At 36.1% G+C, this 16,664-nt stretch overlaps 3 protein-coding genes across 3 annotated transcripts; 2 read left to right on the forward strand and 1 right to left on the reverse strand.

Annotated features, from left to right (window-relative positions):
• Nucleotides 1–231: 231 nt before the first annotated feature.
• On the forward strand, nt 232–6,787 carry LOC125216225 (probable lipid II flippase MurJ). Its single transcript, XM_048117882.1, has 21 exons — nt 232–559; nt 645–706; nt 1,145–1,209; nt 1,318–1,361; nt 1,921–1,963; nt 2,353–2,413; nt 2,498–2,565; nt 2,709–2,760; nt 2,980–3,044; nt 3,120–3,186; nt 3,283–3,328; nt 3,410–3,468; nt 3,591–3,671; nt 3,765–3,876; nt 4,336–4,424; nt 4,548–4,604; nt 4,998–5,121; nt 5,597–5,763; nt 5,848–5,920; nt 5,988–6,117; nt 6,191–6,787. Exons 1-21 carry the CDS (start codon nt 355–357, stop codon nt 6,360–6,362), a joined length of 1,842 nt encoding a protein of 613 aa, XP_047973839.1. The 5' UTR covers nt 232–354; the 3' UTR covers nt 6,363–6,787.
• A 210-nt stretch (nt 6,788–6,997) lies between these two features.
• LOC125216859 (putative glucose-6-phosphate 1-epimerase) lies at nt 6,998–10,714 on the reverse strand. Its single transcript, XM_048118632.1, has 9 exons — nt 10,542–10,714; nt 10,295–10,427; nt 8,906–8,980; nt 8,680–8,736; nt 8,388–8,593; nt 8,157–8,288; nt 7,845–7,947; nt 7,504–7,603; nt 6,998–7,416 (listed from the first exon to the last, which is right to left on the reverse strand). Exons 2-9 carry the CDS (start codon nt 10,379–10,381, stop codon nt 7,193–7,195), a joined length of 984 nt encoding a protein of 327 aa, XP_047974589.1. The 5' UTR covers nt 10,382–10,427; nt 10,542–10,714; the 3' UTR covers nt 6,998–7,192.
• Nucleotides 10,715–14,270: 3,556 nt separating this feature from the next.
• Nucleotides 14,271–15,833, forward strand: LOC125212971 (U-box domain-containing protein 3). The gene is made up of 3 exons (XM_048113287.1): nt 14,271–14,645; nt 14,738–15,143; nt 15,308–15,833. The coding sequence occupies exons 1-3, from the start codon at nt 14,431–14,433 to the stop codon at nt 15,686–15,688; spliced, it is 1,002 nt and encodes a 333-aa protein (XP_047969244.1). The 5' UTR covers nt 14,271–14,430; the 3' UTR covers nt 15,689–15,833.
• The last annotated feature ends 831 nt before the right edge of the window (nt 15,834–16,664 follow it).

The following is a 16,664-nucleotide window of genomic DNA, read 5'->3' on the forward strand; positions in this document are numbered from 1 at the left end:
AAATTTTATTTAGGTTGGGTTAGAAAATAATATACGAGATATAAAATTTATACTAATATTTTGAACTAAATTGAAAGTTGATGAAAAATTTCATAATTATGCCAAAATTTTCATCTTTTCTACTCCATTTTCCACCTAATTTCTTATAATTTACGCATCATCAAATACATTTAGCCGTTGAACGTATGAAGAAGCGAACCGGCTCGGTTTACAGCTGCCCATATCAGCGCCGGCAGCCTCGATTAATTCATTTTTTGGCGCCAACCAGTATAAAACACGCCGCCGTTCTGTCGCATTGAAACTCAATCAATTTCAACTGCGCGATTAAGAATCAAATCGCTTGTTTCAGCAGAAATGATCAAAGCGCGAATTGCATTCGATCTTAGTTTTCCCGCGGATTCTCCGCTCCAGAATCCGCCCTCGCCGATTGGCCGGCCGTCACTGCGGTTCTCGCCTCGCCGATTCAGAAGAATTCAAATCGCATTTCGCGCGGAGAAGTCGTTTAGTTCTTCGCCGCACAAGGATGATTTCTCGCACGCTCAAGTCGCAGTACCACCAGGTTCGCGCATAAGTTTATTATTTTCAGTTGCTGTTTATATCTCGCGTTTTGTACTGTATTAATTAAATTGGCGATTAATGCATAGGTGATAAATCAGTGAGTGCTGCTACGTTGGTTGGCGTGGCTACTCTTGTGAGCAAGATTTTGGTAATTTCCATGGCTAGACTAGTCCATATCTAATTTAGCTAAGTTTTTATTCATTTATATGGACTCAAGCTCGAAATTTGTTTCACGAGCCTAAACAAATTTTGTAGATTTATCTTTAAATTTTGAATATGCACTATTTTCATAGTATCAGTGATTTTCTTATAACAAAATCTTAACTAGACAACTAATATACTAGTGCTAATCAAAGTGAAAGAAATGGTAATCTGTAAACATTAATTAATAGCTTTGAATTATCGAGCTAGCTCACATGTACATCACCTAGCTTTCATATCGCAAGCTTCTTAAGATCAATTATTTACTTTTATGGGCTTTACGAAATGAACTCAAATGAGCTTTTCGGTGTTTTGGGGAATGCAATTTCTTTCTATCTTTTGTGTCTGCATACTTGTAGTAACTTATTTGTGTGTATCAATGCAGGGATTGCTTAGAGAGGTCATAATGGCTTCAGTTTTTGGTGTTGGCCCTGTCGCCACTGCTTTCAAGTATTGTACTTTTGTTAAATCTGAGTCTGTTTTCTCAATATAGTATTTCAGTAATCAGTTGCGTGGCAAGAACTTTCTTTGCTTTGAACTTTGATGGTGATATTTCAGGTATGCCTGGGTTTTGCCTGGTTTCTCATCATCGCTTCTTGGTGGTTAGTTGTTGTTTCAAAGTTGTTCAGTCTTAAATGATCATGGGAAATTTCTTGGTCTTATTGCCTCTTTTGAATTGCCTTTTATTTGAATCAGATATCAATGAATTGTGCATGGGTGGGAATTTCAAATTTCAATGGATTTCAAATGAATGGAAATCTTTTGTTTGAATATAGTGTGGATGTGAAGTGCACATAAGCACAGTGTGATATTTGTGAAGCACACGTCTTTGTGACCTTAGAGCATGAGAGTGGCAAAGGATGAATTTGAAATGATTATTGATTAGGTTTCCCTTATCAAGAATTAACAATGGATTGGTTTTAAATCTATCTTTGGGTCATTAAATATAAATGGACTATTATACTATGCTTCCTATGTGATGGGGATGTATGATTTAGTGGAAACTCTAATGTAGTTGCATATATTCATGTTAATAAATGTGTAAGGGGAAGTCTTAAGGGATCTGGGAAAAATTCAACTATAATGCCTGGTAGATTTCCATTCTCTATACAGATATGCAATACCACCAACTATTTCTGACTGACCTTTTTTCCCATGCAGGTGTAAATGGCCCTATACATATTATCATGTCTACTACTTTAAGGTATATTTTCTCCCTAAACTGCTTATTTTCTTCTATGTTAAAAATGCTTTGTTACATTTTTTATGCTTACTCGTCATGCCATATCGCAATCATGCAAATTTACCAAGCCTTATACTTTTTGAGTTCTAGTGAAGCACCACCATTCATGCCTCTATGGGATGTGTGATCATTCTCTTGATTTATGATTATAAACTTGGAATGCAAAAGAATTTGATAGGGAATATCAGTTATTATATTCTGAATCTATATGCCTTAAAGAGTAATACTCTCAGTCTCTTATTTCAATTATATTGTTCCCAAAGCAATAGACTGAATATTGGTCTTGTCTGTTTGAAGATGCTTAATATGTGGTTACTATTTTGGCATTTTTCAAATTGAACTTTGATCAGTAAACTGCCAGAGGAGCGAGGAAAGAAGCTATTTCAGCATCTGACCATCATTATGTTTCTGGTTTGCTTGTTCACATAATTGCAACTTCCTTTCTGCGTCTAATAAACTCATTACATGTTCATAATGGCCAGTAGTTACGTGCAGGTAGGAGGTGCTGTGGGTGCTTTTGTTTATATCTTCCCAGATTTCGTGGTTCAAATTTATGCACCAGGGTAAGATAAAATAATACTACTACATACAGTAAGCAGGCTAGACGTATTTATTGTTTAGTTAATTCTCACCACTTCATATATGGACAAGGGTCAGAAGTGTGCTAGTTTGCTGACTGCTTTTGTTGCATGGTATCACTTTACAGTTTGTGGATAATGGCTGAAGGCCAAATCATAAGGGAAATAGCTATCAAGCAGGTAAGGAATATATTACTTCATATATTGAAATATGTTGTCTTATGTAAAATAAGCCATACCTTCCCATTTACACATGTAAACATGCAAATTAAATCAATCTCTAGCGTCATACCACCTACTCACTGTTGAAAATTTTTCTTTGCAAGTGCTGCTGAAGTGAATTTGGATCTTTCTACCGTTTCTATTAATTGTTCTTCTCTTGTTATGTTCCATTTTCAGCTTAAAATGATGACACCATGCATAGTCCTTGCAGGTCCTGTTGGACTTGGCTTTGGATACATGAGGTATGCATGTTTCTTAGTGGTTTTTCATAGCTTGTATTATCTAACATCTAATGTCCCACCCTTCAACCCACTCAGTGCACAAGGAAATGATGTTCTCCCTTGCATTAGCCCCGCTATGTCCAGCTCACTCGTGATTGCTAGTGTAAGTGATGGCATTGAACTATTTCTCTTTCTTACCTAGGCATGCTATCCAAATTATGTCTATACAGGATGTAGTAAGACTAACAAACACTTGCAGTGTCTCGTTTGTGCTCTTACCAGCAGATTGAATGGCTATTCTTCTGGTAAGTTTCTTTTATGCTTCTCAAACCTTGCTTACAACCCCCATGTATACCTTCCTTTATGGTTCCTGTTTCTTTCTTTAGGTGCAAGCCTTCTTTCATATGCAGTTTCCATTGGATTATTTCTCCAGTGGATCATCCAGGTTTACCTCATTTTGTTAGCGCTTCCCCTCCCATTCCTGGAGCTTGTTCATGGGGCACAGTGAAGCCTCTTGTGATATTGTATCTGATCTATTATTTCGTGGAATGTAAAACATTATACCAGGTGATTGTGCTCAGAAGAAGATGGTCTGACATTACTCCATATGCATTAATTACCATCTTCAAAAGTGTGGATGTTTGTCAGGTTCAGGCTCAAGAACTTTAGATCACAGGGTATTTATGTTCAAACATTCATTGCCACTAACTCTTCTTCTTTCTTTTAAATTCCTTGGCTCAGTTCTTCTCACTGTTACTCCCAGCAACTGTAAGTTCAGGCTTGGCCCAAATTGCATCATTTACTGATCTTTTTTTCGCATCTCTTATTCCGGGTGCTGCAGCCGGTCTCTCATGTAGGTGATTCTCCCACGTAACTTCTAGTGTGATTTTATTCATTACCTTGATGTGTATACACACACGCACACACAATCAAGCAAGTCACAATTCCAAGTAAAATTTGATAGTTATCATGCGGTGAAGAATATAGCTATCACACATTAAGTCTTCCTACAATATTGCAGATGATAGAGAAATTTATCCTGTTGTTAAGAAGCAAGTTAACACAACAGAAATCCTGCTATGGTGAATGTTGGATATAGTCTGATTCATTTTGGTATTATCTCTTTGTATTTATACTAACAGAAGTTTCAGTGGCTGAAAAATGTATCCTTGGATGATTTTCAGTTTTTATCTCAAGCCAATAGGATTTAGAGTCAGCTATGTGATTAGTACACCTAGAACTGTGTTCTCTATAGTTCGTTTTCCACTGGATTTGACTTCCATATTCACAATACATTGTTGATGCTTTTCAGATGCCTATCTTTTGGTCATGGCACCACTGGGTGCTCTTTCAAGTATCATTGTACTACCTCTTGTGCCTAAGTTTTCCAAACTAGTGAAGGTAGTTTTAGACTGCTTCCCTCTGAATTATTCAGCATTTTCTGTTTGTCTTTTTATTTCCTTCTCTTTTTTCTTCTTCTTCTTTTTCATCTATTAATATTTTAAATGATTTATTCCATGATAGACGTCATCATGGGAAAGCTTAGCCAACGATCTACAAAGAGCTCTGCTGCTTTGCATGGTAGGCCATTGTCAATTCTACAACCATTTACCTATTGAATAGAACATCTACCACATTGGCTTGATTACCACATAAAGCCTATGATCCCAAGTATACAATAATTTAAGTAGTCTCTACTTTCAAAATAATAAATAAGAACAGTCAACTGTAAGAACTTAGACTTCATTAATTCAATGTAAGCAGGTTTGACCTGAAGAGTTGCATTGCCAATGTTTGAAGATGGTTAATGGCAATTTGCTTGGGAAAGGCCTGTTAAACTGGTTTCTGTTCAATTTAAGTATTGTATCTTTAGTATTTAAGCATTCCATATCCTTGCTTCTATCATAATTCTTCAATAACTGAATGTCGTCCTGGTCCATCTTTAATTCTAGTATATGTCTGCCTATGGTGCAGGTGCTTCTCTTGCCCATTTTTTCAGTTATGCGTAGCTTGGTTGAGCCAATCGTCCATATCTTGTTTGAACGTTGTGCATTTGATTCTTCAGCTAGTGCTCTAGTATCCAGTCTCTTCCTTGCTTGTGAGTGTCAAGATGAACTTATCCCTTAGCTTTATGACATTATTTATATGTTGAGCTTAATCAATGTATATATGTTGACTATATGTTTGTGTTCATTATTGTACATTCATAAAAGCTTTTCTGCCATTACGAATGTAACTGTTCTGATCTAGTTTAGAATCATCTCCTAGATTTTCTAGCAGTTGTCGTTTGATACGAAACTTTTTTTTTTCTCTAAGATGAAGATTTCCTTTTAAGGAAACGTGGAGAAATTTGAGTTTCTTCACGTCTCCATATGCAATGTTGACTGTCTGAAAGATGGTTATTTGTTTAATCCTGGTCTATAATCCCGTGTTTGTTATTCAGGTTTTTTCAAAAAAGACTAAAGCTTCACAGTGCAACTTATAACTAGCAACACTGCATGTCAAATATTAAAAAGTTCCCCTGAATGTTTTATCTCAGCCTTGAAATTTCTGATACAGCTATTTGAACACAGATTCTCTTGGTACACCTTTTTTCATCGCTAAAGACTTGCTGGTGGCAGTTTTCTATGCCCTTGGAGATGGAAAGCGGCCTTTTCTAGTCAGCGCAGGTGCCGTTGCTTTGAATGCCGTTCTGGATTGGCTTTCAGTTTCTAGATTGAATCTTGGAGCAAAGGGACTGGTAAAGGATTTCATCTAATCTTGGAGCAACCATAACTGGTGTGTTTAAATTTCATGGCGTTTTTACCAGTCTGCATTTATGCAGGCGCTGTCAACATCCTTTACAGCAGCTCTGTCCGTTTTAATCTTGTTTCATCTCCTTAAGAGGAAGCTCTCCGGTATAATCCAAAACTCATTTAATAAGGCACTCTAATTACACATATGACTGTGGTGCAAATGTCTCAGGACTTTCAAGTTATGCTGCAATGATTTATCCTGCTACACTGCTACTGATTTGCTGCATCACATCAAACATAACCACCTCCGTTGCCTACAACCTTATGCACGTGTCAGTGGCTTCCACATTACTTTCAAGGTCTGCTTCTTAAGTATTAAACATAGTTGTTCTCTAGACATATTCTCTTCTCATCGGTTTTCAGCAACAATAGGTACAATCTAATGATGGAGCTATTCACTCTGTCGATGGCTGGTGCTTTTGGACTTATTGGATTCTTCGTTCCTGCTGTACTCCTACACCTGTGTGGATTTGAGCTAGCGCGAGATTTGTACAGAATGCTGATTATGCCGCAATCTCTCACACCAATGACCAAGTCATTCTGATTCAGAGGAGATACATGCAATGCATATTTGGGATGGGATACTGGTGTCGGATAACCTCCAGAGGCTCTGAGCTACTTCTGGCCCACCGACGGCTTGTGCTAACAGTAAATTGTAGTATCTATTGAGTTGGGATGGATTCAAGAGTTTTTTGGGTGGAAACATTAATGGAGTTAATAACTGCAATCAAAATGTTTTAGGGTGACAGCAGGTAACTTTTTTTTTTAAAAAGTGAATTAGTATAAACATTTTGTTGGACAAAGAAGATAAGGTGACGATTTGCGTGGATGACACAGGTGGCACTAGGGTTTAACCCCATAGTCGCGTGTCTGGTCCGAAACACGGTGGCAAACTCTAGGGCTTTGCCTTATTCGTGACTTTTCAGTTTTTGATCTTTATCTCACAAACAACAATATAGATATTTTAAATCTCTGTTTTTATTTTGGTTTTATATTAGCAACACCACTTAATTTCCATCTTGATTTTATCATAGCAAGACGACCAATGTTCTAAGGACACCTATCGTCATGCTCAGTGAAGCAAATAGAACAAAAGTGATTACATGTACCAAATAATTGCCAAAAAAAATCAAAATATAAAAATGATAACCCAACTTGTAAATGTAAGAATACGTCGCATATCAAAAGTTGCAATCTTTGTTACTCCATAAACTCGAATGAGAATCATACTCATTTGTATCAATGTCAATACTGCATTGATGCTTCTCGTATCTTATAGATCGAAAGAGGAGGACCATCATTGTACAGGAATATGGATTAGCATATACAGAGCGAATGCTGAACAAGAAGTGCTTTTGTGCAGATGAATATCCATTACTTCATTCCCATGTAGCCGAGAACTTTTGAAGGATCCAACGTCCCACTGAAGTAACTTGAGGAGACGTATATCAGATCTTGTCGACCCTTCCACTCTTCACCGGGTTTCAAGGCTATTGGGGTTTCGATAACTGCTGAATCCACACATACCATTTTTTTGTAATCTGAATCACCTAAATCTGGCAGAGCTTTTGCTTTCTTATCCCAAGGGTTCCACACAACTGCATATCACACAACCTTCTCTTAATAAAAGTGCCCACAAAACTAGGTCTTCAATGTAAAACCCAAGTGTAAATAAAGTAAAATACCTGCATCACACATGGCTTCTTTGCGGAGTTCATATGTCACTTTCCTCTCGTGATCAATTACAGCTATCTTCGACGGTGTGCTTAGATAGGCTCGGTCAATCTATGAAGAAGCAGATAACAAACAATTAAGTGACTGCATATGGTTTTTAATTCCAAAAAAAAGACTCATGATGCAGCATGATATAACTTTTGAACTCAAATGCTCCTTTCGTGAGTTTTTGCATAACAAAAGATAAGAAATAATCAGTGGCCAAAGTAATACAACATGGTCCTAGACTAGTCAAAAATCGAAATGCAGGCACATAAAGCAGGGAAAATGAGGGTGAGATTAAAAGCATTACCTCACCGTCGAAAGTTATTGCATCCGCCTGTTCAGTACATCTTTCTCCTTGCAACAAGTGATCAAAGTAATCTAGCGTCTCCAAGCCCTCGACACGCACTTCACTGCAAAATTATATGGCATCATTCAACCTATCCGAAGGTATAATAACTGGGAGTATAAGTAAGGATTGAATTGCTCATCAATGTGCTATAAACTAATGTGAACCTAGTATGGACTGATTATTATACTACACAACAGACAAATGAAATAGGAAAATGTCATGATATTTTTTACTTAAAGCAAGAGTAGTAATGGAATGAGGTAGGTAAACCTGATATCAGAAACAGGCATGTAATTACGCAGCGCAAATGTGAAAGTGAATGGCCTGCTATCAATATTCCGCACGCGAGGGATCCATGTGATCTTTCCAGCACTCAAAGAAATACGTATACGCAACTCAAATCTGCATATAGAAGCAGAACACCATTGAAACATAAGACCAAAAATTCTGGATTACTACTTAGTGCTTACTAAAGGAAAATAACATTACTTGCACCCTCACCTGTGTGGCCAAGTCTTCAGGTCATCTTCAGTGGACTTCAAGACGAGATCTATTGTTGACGGAGTACTGCCTGAAGTCGAAGTCGAAGTTGAAGCTGAAGTCGAAGTTGGAGGCGAAGGCGAAGGCAAAGGTGAAGGAGACTTGTCAACTGACCATAACCTGTTCCTTGCAAATCCATGTTGCTCCAGTGTACCAAGATTCGAAAACTAAAAGTGCAATCAAAGTATAAGAATGCATCCAATCAGTATGATAGATCATAGATGTAAAACATTTACACAAGTTTGAAACTAACCTGTGGAAAGCAAATAGGTACGCCACCCCTTATGGCTTTTGACACATTCCACGCAGCCTAAAACACAACAAATGTACAACTCTTAAAATAACAATTGTCGTCAATATCCTGGGTAACTCTCATAGACTTATACTCTTTTTTAAAATTATTTTCAGCTGATGCTGATAATACAACATCTTCTAATCTACATAATGCAATTATGCCATTCATAAACTTGAAAACTCACCCTACTGCTGACGAAGAGCAACTCTTGTCTTCTCTCATTCTTCCAGGAAACCACTTGCGCACCAAACAAGAGAATCTGAGACCACAAATAAAAAGCTAGAGTTACATTTACCCTCGACCATCACGCAGAAATCCACCCTCTGGTTAGACAGAGAGCTAGTCTTATTCTACACCAGTTTAAAACTACAAAATTCATCTTTCTATGTGTAAAACTTGCACCCAGTGAACACATTCTATTATATCTTGATCAAGATTCACTACCAGTCATTTTTCTAGAAAATTGAAAGCTCGCATCTCAAAAACATACTACCATAATCATCATTACCATCACCAAGCCATTTTTTGCTACTTACAGTCCTGAATTATGGAGCTATGACACAATCCCACCCAAATAGAGAAGTGTTGTGCCATAATCTATTTAACAAGTTTTGCAATCTTCCTGCATACCATGGCTTAATCTCACATTCAGAAATTCATCCCTCGTGCTGACTTGAATACAAGTTTTTCAATGGTTCACGCCTTCCACTAACCACAAAATGTACAAAATCATCAATCTTGGCTCGTATGCACGCTCATATGAAAAAGAAACAAAAAAACTTGCCATGAAGGACTGCAGAACCTATACTTCAAATGAAAACTATGCTTTTTCCATGAAGGACTACAGAACCTATACTTCAAATCTTGGCTTGTATGTATGCACATATGAAAAAGAAACAAACAAATCATGCCAATTTTCTACTTACAGTCCCGAATTATGGAGCTATGACACAATCCAGCCCAAATGGAGAAGTCAAGTGTCAAAATCTGTTATCCAAATTTTGTAATCTTCTAAACCTCACATAAACAAATTTTTCCTTAGTGACTTGAATCCAAGTTTTTCAATGGTCCACGCCTTCCACAAACCACACAATCTACAAATCATCAAATTGGCTCGTATGCACGCTCATATGAAAAAGAAACAGAATAAATCTTGCCATGAAGGACTACAGAACCTATACTTCAAACGATTTATCAAGATACTTACACTCCAATATAAGAACCTAGACTTCAAAAGATTTGTCAAGATAATCACATTCCAATATGAGAACCTAGACTTCAAAGGATTATCAAGATAATCACACTCCAATACGAGCACATATACTTCAAAAGAGATTTATCAAAGATAATCACACTCCACTATGAGAACCTATACTTCAAAAGATTTATCAAGATAATCACACTCAACTATGAGAACCTATACTTCAAAGGATTCATCAATATAATCACACTCCACTACGAGACCTAGACTTCAAATGATTTATCAAGATAATCACACTCCACTATGGAAACAATTACTGTATAATTTAACAAAGAAATAGCAACAATCATTACAATAACCAACACGACGAACCTCCGCAGTGTAACCGCTGGGCTCCGACAGAAGAAGCTTCGGCGATGCATCACGTTCATGGATGAAACTATACGACTGGCGGTTCATTTTCGCAATTTCTCCTTTAAATTCCTCAGAATGCGCGGTCCTCCGCCTACGCATAAAAAAATTGAAATGAGAAACACATACCAAAAGAAAAGAGAGAATCGAGCTAGAATCGAGAAAACATTGATAAAATCACGGATCAATTAGATTCAGGATTCCGCACCTGAAAATCGAATGTAACTACGGAATCGGGTGATCACTCAGTGCGATCTGAAAATTCGAACTCCACGCGAGAAACTCGACGATCAAACGGAGAAATTCACAAATCTACTTTGCTTCACGTACTGAAAATGAAATCATGCAGTAATCAAAAGCAGTTATGGGAATCGGAAATTTGGTGATGGTGACGGTTTTTAATCTGATCATTCATATTCGGATTCGGATGCTATATATTTGGGCACAAATAGGGTGGGAAATGTAAATTACAAAAGTTCGTGAACTTCAATTTTACTTGGGCCTTTTTAAGTTCTGATGGGCCTCAGATCTTTTTCTGGGCCTGTACAAAAAGTAATTTTGTTCAGAAATAAAATCCTCTTCCCATTGATGAAAATCATGAAACCAATTTTATTGATACTTTCGTCTACATAAAATATCTTGTATATGGATTAGTGAAGTGAGAAAAAAAATGGGTAAGAAAGTTTGGTGGACATACCAAAATGCAAAATGAGACTATTTTAATGAAAAAAGGAAATATAGAATTAGTAAAGTACGAAAGAGAACTAAAATTGATTGAAATATCGTTAGTAGAAGATGATAAAGTAGAAGTGATATAGGGAAAAAGCTAAGTTGATGCATTGAGATAATGTATTTTCAGAAACTTGCCAAAAAAAAATAGAACAATATTAATTGTCGTAATCAAACCAAAATGAAAAAAAATAAGACTATTGGTCATAGAACAAGTGTCGATACAGTGTTGTCACAGAGTTCAATTGCCGGAATTGAATCTTTCTACTTTTTTGTACAAATTTTTCGGACAACGGGTGCGAGAAGGAGAGCACGTTAGGGTGCGGGAAATGTTTATTTGGAAACATTGTTTAGGAGAAACGGGAAAGCTGAGTTGAATATTTTTGAAAAAAATTTACTATTCAAATGTCGTACCAATTTTACTTCATCTTTAATTTTGTCCCGTAAATTTTGATTTGGCCAAAAATCTTAAATCGTACGAAATTTGCTATTAAGTTAAAATTCATAATTTTTCAACCACGTTTTTAGTTTGTCAAATATATCAACATACGATGTAGTTCATTATTTTAGGGACTAATAGCATAAAAAACAAGCAAAACATTGCCCACTTTTGATGGACAAATTTACCCTCTTGGCTCTTCTTCCTCAGATGCCATTCACGTAGCAAACGCACGAATGATCGTTGGTGTAAAGAAGGGTAATTTCGTAATAATATCTCTCTGGCTCTCTCACAAACGCCTTAGCCAGTTAGTTAGCTTGGTTAGGAAAAACAGAATTTAGCATACATATTTTTTTTTGTTATGGAATCGGTTCTCAATTTGCAAATGCATTTCGAGAAAGATGATAAGGCGGCGGCGCTGCTCACCATATGGAAATATTCAAAGCACTGACACCATCGATTACAAAGAGAAGAGCAACTGCAACCAATACGCCGCCGTATAAAGGCCAAAATATCCTCTCGTTTTTACCCTTTCCGTCTATTTTATTCGATTCTCCCTCTTATCAATAATGATTTCTCTTTGCCCATGTGACCCAAGGAGCCCATGTTTTCTTCACTTTTGTATCTATCTATATATGCATCTACTCCTTCATTCATTCAATGTTGTTTTATAATCAACAAACCCTCCCATATAGTATAATTAAATATGATATCATGTTTTGACTTTTTTTGTTTTTTCAATCCCGATAATTTTTTTTTCAAGTACTCCCTCCATCCCAAGATAAGTGAGCACAAACTTTTCGATACAGAATTTAAGGAAATAGAATTTTATTAGTAAAGTGGAAAGTGAATAAAATAAGAAAGTTAATAAAATCAAAAGAAAAATACCTAGTAAGAGAGAGAATAAAAAAAAAGAAAATGACCAGTATAAGATATTAGTACTATTCACGTGGAAATGATAATATAAATTGATTATAAAACAACAATAGAAATAGGGAATAATGATATTTTGGTGTTTTCAAGGTATTCTATTTTGGACCACAGACATGGTTGCATAACCAATACTCCCTAGACATGATAATCTTTGGAAATATCTCCAACTATGCTCACCATTACCACAATTTAGTGAGATTTTTTGAGCAATTCCATGACATTTCGATTCATTCAAAACATTTTTAGGCTGAAACTGATGCATTGACTATTTTATTTTTCCAATGCCTTATATTTATGCTCAATCTCCGGTTGGATAAAATATTTTAGACATTTTTAAATCCACTGGTAGTTACACGTACTACATAATATGTGTGCTGCATTTCAGCATTTTCAAATTTTCTACTTATTTTATTATATAAATATCTCAAGAATATGAAGCCATTCAATTATTTTTTTTATAAATATCTTAAGAATATGACTAGTCATTAAAATTCTTTATTCATTAGTATAAATATCTCAAGAATATGACTAAAGTCATTAGATTTAGATGTTAATAAAAATCAATTAATGCTTGATTTATTATATTTATTTCTCTATTTAAAATTAATGGGAAAAAGAATAAATCAAATTTTGGTGTTTATGCAATTTATATACTCCTATAAATCAATTAAAAGTAAAATAAATAAATAAATAAAATAACTCACTCACTACAAAAAAAAGCATTATTTTTTGAAGGACACAAAAATTGAGAAGCAATTACTAGCGTTGTGAATTTTTTAAGAATAACTAGTGCTATAGGACGTGGAAGAAAGCTTCCTTAAATTAAGAACAAATTATCTTAATTTTTTCTTTATTAGGATACTTTTATTTTGTGTCTTCAAATTTTAGTTTGAACACTAACAATAAGACACTTTTTAAAGCATTAGCGGTATAATTGAATACAAATTAGCATTCTTGTAGTATTGAAACTATCATTAGCCGTTTTTTTTTTATTGTAGTGACTCTTTAATTATCATATGGTCACAATCTAATGATTTATGATGCATAAGAAAAAAAAACATAGATTGACGTGTGCACCACACGATAGCGAAACTCGTGATATGTAGTAACAAATAGGGTACAACGTATCGATTTTTTCTCCCCCATCTATATATAGAAATATTACAATACTAATATAGGGTGTGGATCAAGAACTAGGATTTGAATGATAACTAAAAATAAGTAATGTGGTCCTTTGATTTTCTATAATCTAACGATAAGGAATATATACCAATCGTTTACTATCCTCGCACTCTACTTATAATCGTTTTTAACGAAGATCTACAGTCTATGCATTTCGATACAAAATAAATGCAATACATGAGTTTTAATTCATCAAGAAAAATGTATTCACACTTATCATAATATGGAGTATAAGAATTAGAGATAAATATATAAATCATTAGTATTTTTGTATATACTAGTAATGTCATAAATAGATTCATGATGCATCACATAAATCATAATAATGCATAAAAGCATTACTATAAAAGTGAAATTTGGTGCATCTGGAATTTGGACGCGCGGTAATTAAATCATAATTGTGATTAATACATCCTTGATAATGAATTAATACGCACTAATTAGTGAATGCAAATTTGTAAAGAATATTAGTATGCTTTAATGATGTGTATCTGCATATAATAATATTTAAGTTGATGTCAAAATGAAGCTAGGATAGGAAAAGTGAATATAGAGGAGGAGAAAGATTGAAAGAAAGGCAATTCCCACATAAGGTAGTTACAAAAAGATAAAGCAGTGCTTTGCTTCCCACTCAAACAATATATATTTGTAATTTATAAAGATAAAATCCCTCACAGCCCACAAAAAAAACAAGCTTGCATCGTCTTGAAGCAATCACTCTTCTATTCATTCTCACACTCTACATATACATACTAACCGCATTTTTCATACAAAATTATGTTTTGAGAGAGAGAAAGTTCGGAGATAGGCTACCATGGAGGCAGCCATGGCGGAAGCCCTTCTATGCGGCGAAACTGAAGCTCAGATTGCGGCGGCAAGAGCGATTGGGAACCTCAACACAATGCAGAAGAAGAGAGTAGCTGAAAACGGAGCTATTTCTCCGTTGATTATGATGCTCCACGCTCAACACTACGATTCAATTGAGGCTTCTCTGTTTGCTCTGCTCAATCTCGCCTTCGGAAGTGAAAGGTTCGTCAATCTCTCTCTCTCTCTCTGTTTTATGTGTGAAACTGAATAATCTGATTTTAAATTAGGGCTTTTTTTTCGAAATTGATTTACAGGAATAAGCTGCTGATAGCAGAGGCAGGGGCGATTCCGGCTCTGTTGAAGATCATTAAATGGCGGAACGAGAGCTTGATGGAGCTGTCGCTCGCGGCGCTGTTGATTCTCTCTTCCTGCTCTCGGAATAAGCTCGAGATCGCGTCGTCGGGGGCGATTCAGCTCCTCGTCGAGCTTCTGGATTCTCTCTCCCAAAACGTCGGTGGCAATCAGGCCAAATTCGACGTCGTATCGACATTGCACAATCTGTCCACATCTCCGCAGATAATCCCCTTGATCGTCGCCTGCGGCGGCGCAATCGTGCTGATCCGGTTGGTGTACGAGTCGGATAAGTCGTCGGATTTGGTGGAGAAGGCGATGGCCTTGCTCGAATCGCTCGTTTCTTCATCGCAGCTTGCTTTAAATCAGGTATTAAAACAATTTTCATACATATTCTTGCTTTCTCATGTTAAAATTGAATATTCAAATATCCGGAAAAAAAAAAAAATAGTCTTAGTAGTGAACTACACTATAAAATTGATAAGAAAAATATATAAAGAGACTAATTTTTTGTAATGCGTGGTAATATATAGGTGAGTGAGAGGGACGGGGCGATCGAGATGGTGGTGGAGGCGGTGGAGGAGGGGACGGCCGTGTGTCGGGAGCATGCGGCGGGAGTTCTGCTGGCGATATGCAAGAGCAGCAGGGAGACGTATAGAGGGTTGATTTTGAGGGAAGGGGCGATGCCGGGGCTGTTGCAGTTGAGCATCGATGGTACATGGCTGGCTCGAAAGAAGGCTAAAGCATTGCTCTTGTTGCTTAGAGAAGACGACGACAATGGTTCGTTGTCAGCGTCTTCTTCGAGGGGAAAGCATTCCAAGAAAGCGGTGTTTAAAGAGGTGATGAGGAAGATTGATAGGGCTGGAACTTCTCTTCAGATGGTTGAGGAAATGATTGCCAAACTTAGGACATGATCGATGTTAGTTTTAGTCGCATTTCATGTGTCGTGTTTGGCTCAAATTAGAATCTGTAGGTTTAGTTTTTTTGGCTTTTTTTTAGTTACCGTGGAGCATTGCTTTGTTCGTGTACAGAGATAATAGTGGAATTATTTTCTTCTCATTTGAGAGATGTTGGAAATTTTTATGATGTGTTTTTACTTTTATTATTAGAAGAATGAAAATATTATAGTGACACACAAATTACATTCCTATTCCAGTGAAATTGGTCTATTCAAAATGTCATATGTGGGGTGGGGCACAGAATTTCTTCAAATGAGCTTTTTGGTGCAACTTTAGTACTCCAGTATTATTCCATTTTTGTCGTAGCCTTCTACTTTTCTTCTTATCATAGCTTTATTAAAACTTAAAATAAAAAAATTACAAATACATTTATACCTCCTAACTGTCGTATTTATTTATTCGGTTATTCACATACCATCTTATTAACATAATTACCCTAATAAAATTATGTTAACTCAAATAACTTGTGTGATGCATCGGTACAAATAATCCGAACACACAAGATAAATAAACTAAACATGATAGGAATAGAAGGTAATTTTTGTTCATACCTCTCCAAGATAGATAGAGTCATAATTATTTATCGTTCACTCATTTTACAAAATCTATCCTCCAACGTTACTCACTACCCCAGACCCACTCCATCCATCCAATAAAAATGCTCCCACAAGCATCGTCACCACCTAATATGATTGCACTATAATGACACGTTTTTTTTTGAAAAAAAATAGTCACCATAAGTCTATAACTATACGATTATTAATTATATTACTATATCGTAATATCTTCTAGTGACGTCGAGTAATCATGATTCAGAAGACTTTCCTCTACGTACGCAAGAATAAAAAGACTGAATGATGAGCAATTACACTACATTTATTCTACGAGAAAACGGCATCCCCAAGTTAAGACTTCTCTCCATGAATGCTGA

Source organism: Salvia hispanica, chromosome 3, assembly GCF_023119035.1.
Source record: "Salvia hispanica cultivar TCC Black 2014 chromosome 3, UniMelb_Shisp_WGS_1.0, whole genome shotgun sequence".
Classification (NCBI taxonomy): Eukaryota; Viridiplantae; Streptophyta; class Magnoliopsida; order Lamiales; family Lamiaceae; genus Salvia; species Salvia hispanica.

What these genes read in the sequence shown, in the direction of transcription:
- LOC125216225 (XM_048117882.1), top strand. Translation starts at nt 355, where the DNA reads ATGATCAAAGCGCGAATTGCATTCGATCTTAGTTTTCCCGCGGATTCT. An exon ending in TCAAGTCGCAGTACCACCAG is followed by an intron (nt 560 to 644) that starts GTTCGCGCATAA and finishes ATTAATGCATAG; the next exon opens with GTGATAAATCAGTGAGTGCT. An exon ending in GCTTCCACATTACTTTCAAG is followed by an intron (nt 6,118 to 6,190) that starts GTCTGCTTCTTA and finishes CAGCAACAATAG; the next exon opens with GTACAATCTAATGATGGAGC.
- LOC125216859 (XM_048118632.1), bottom strand. Translation starts at nt 10,381, where the DNA reads ATGAACCGCCAGTCGTATAGTTTCATCCATGAACGTGATGCATCGCCG. An exon ending in TACCTATTTGCTTTCCACAG is followed by an intron (nt 8,594 to 8,679) that starts GTTAGTTTCAAA and finishes TTGCACTTTTAG; the next exon opens with TTTTCGAATCTTGGTACACT. An exon ending in ATGCCTGTTTCTGATATCAG is followed by an intron (nt 7,948 to 8,156) that starts GTTTACCTACCT and finishes ATAATTTTGCAG; the next exon opens with TGAAGTGCGTGTCGAGGGCT.
- LOC125212971 (XM_048113287.1), top strand. Translation starts at nt 14,431, where the DNA reads ATGGAGGCAGCCATGGCGGAAGCCCTTCTATGCGGCGAAACTGAAGCT. An exon ending in CTCGCCTTCGGAAGTGAAAG is followed by an intron (nt 14,646 to 14,737) that starts GTTCGTCAATCT and finishes ATTGATTTACAG; the next exon opens with GAATAAGCTGCTGATAGCAG. An exon ending in CGCAGCTTGCTTTAAATCAG is followed by an intron (nt 15,144 to 15,307) that starts GTATTAAAACAA and finishes GGTAATATATAG; the next exon opens with GTGAGTGAGAGGGACGGGGC.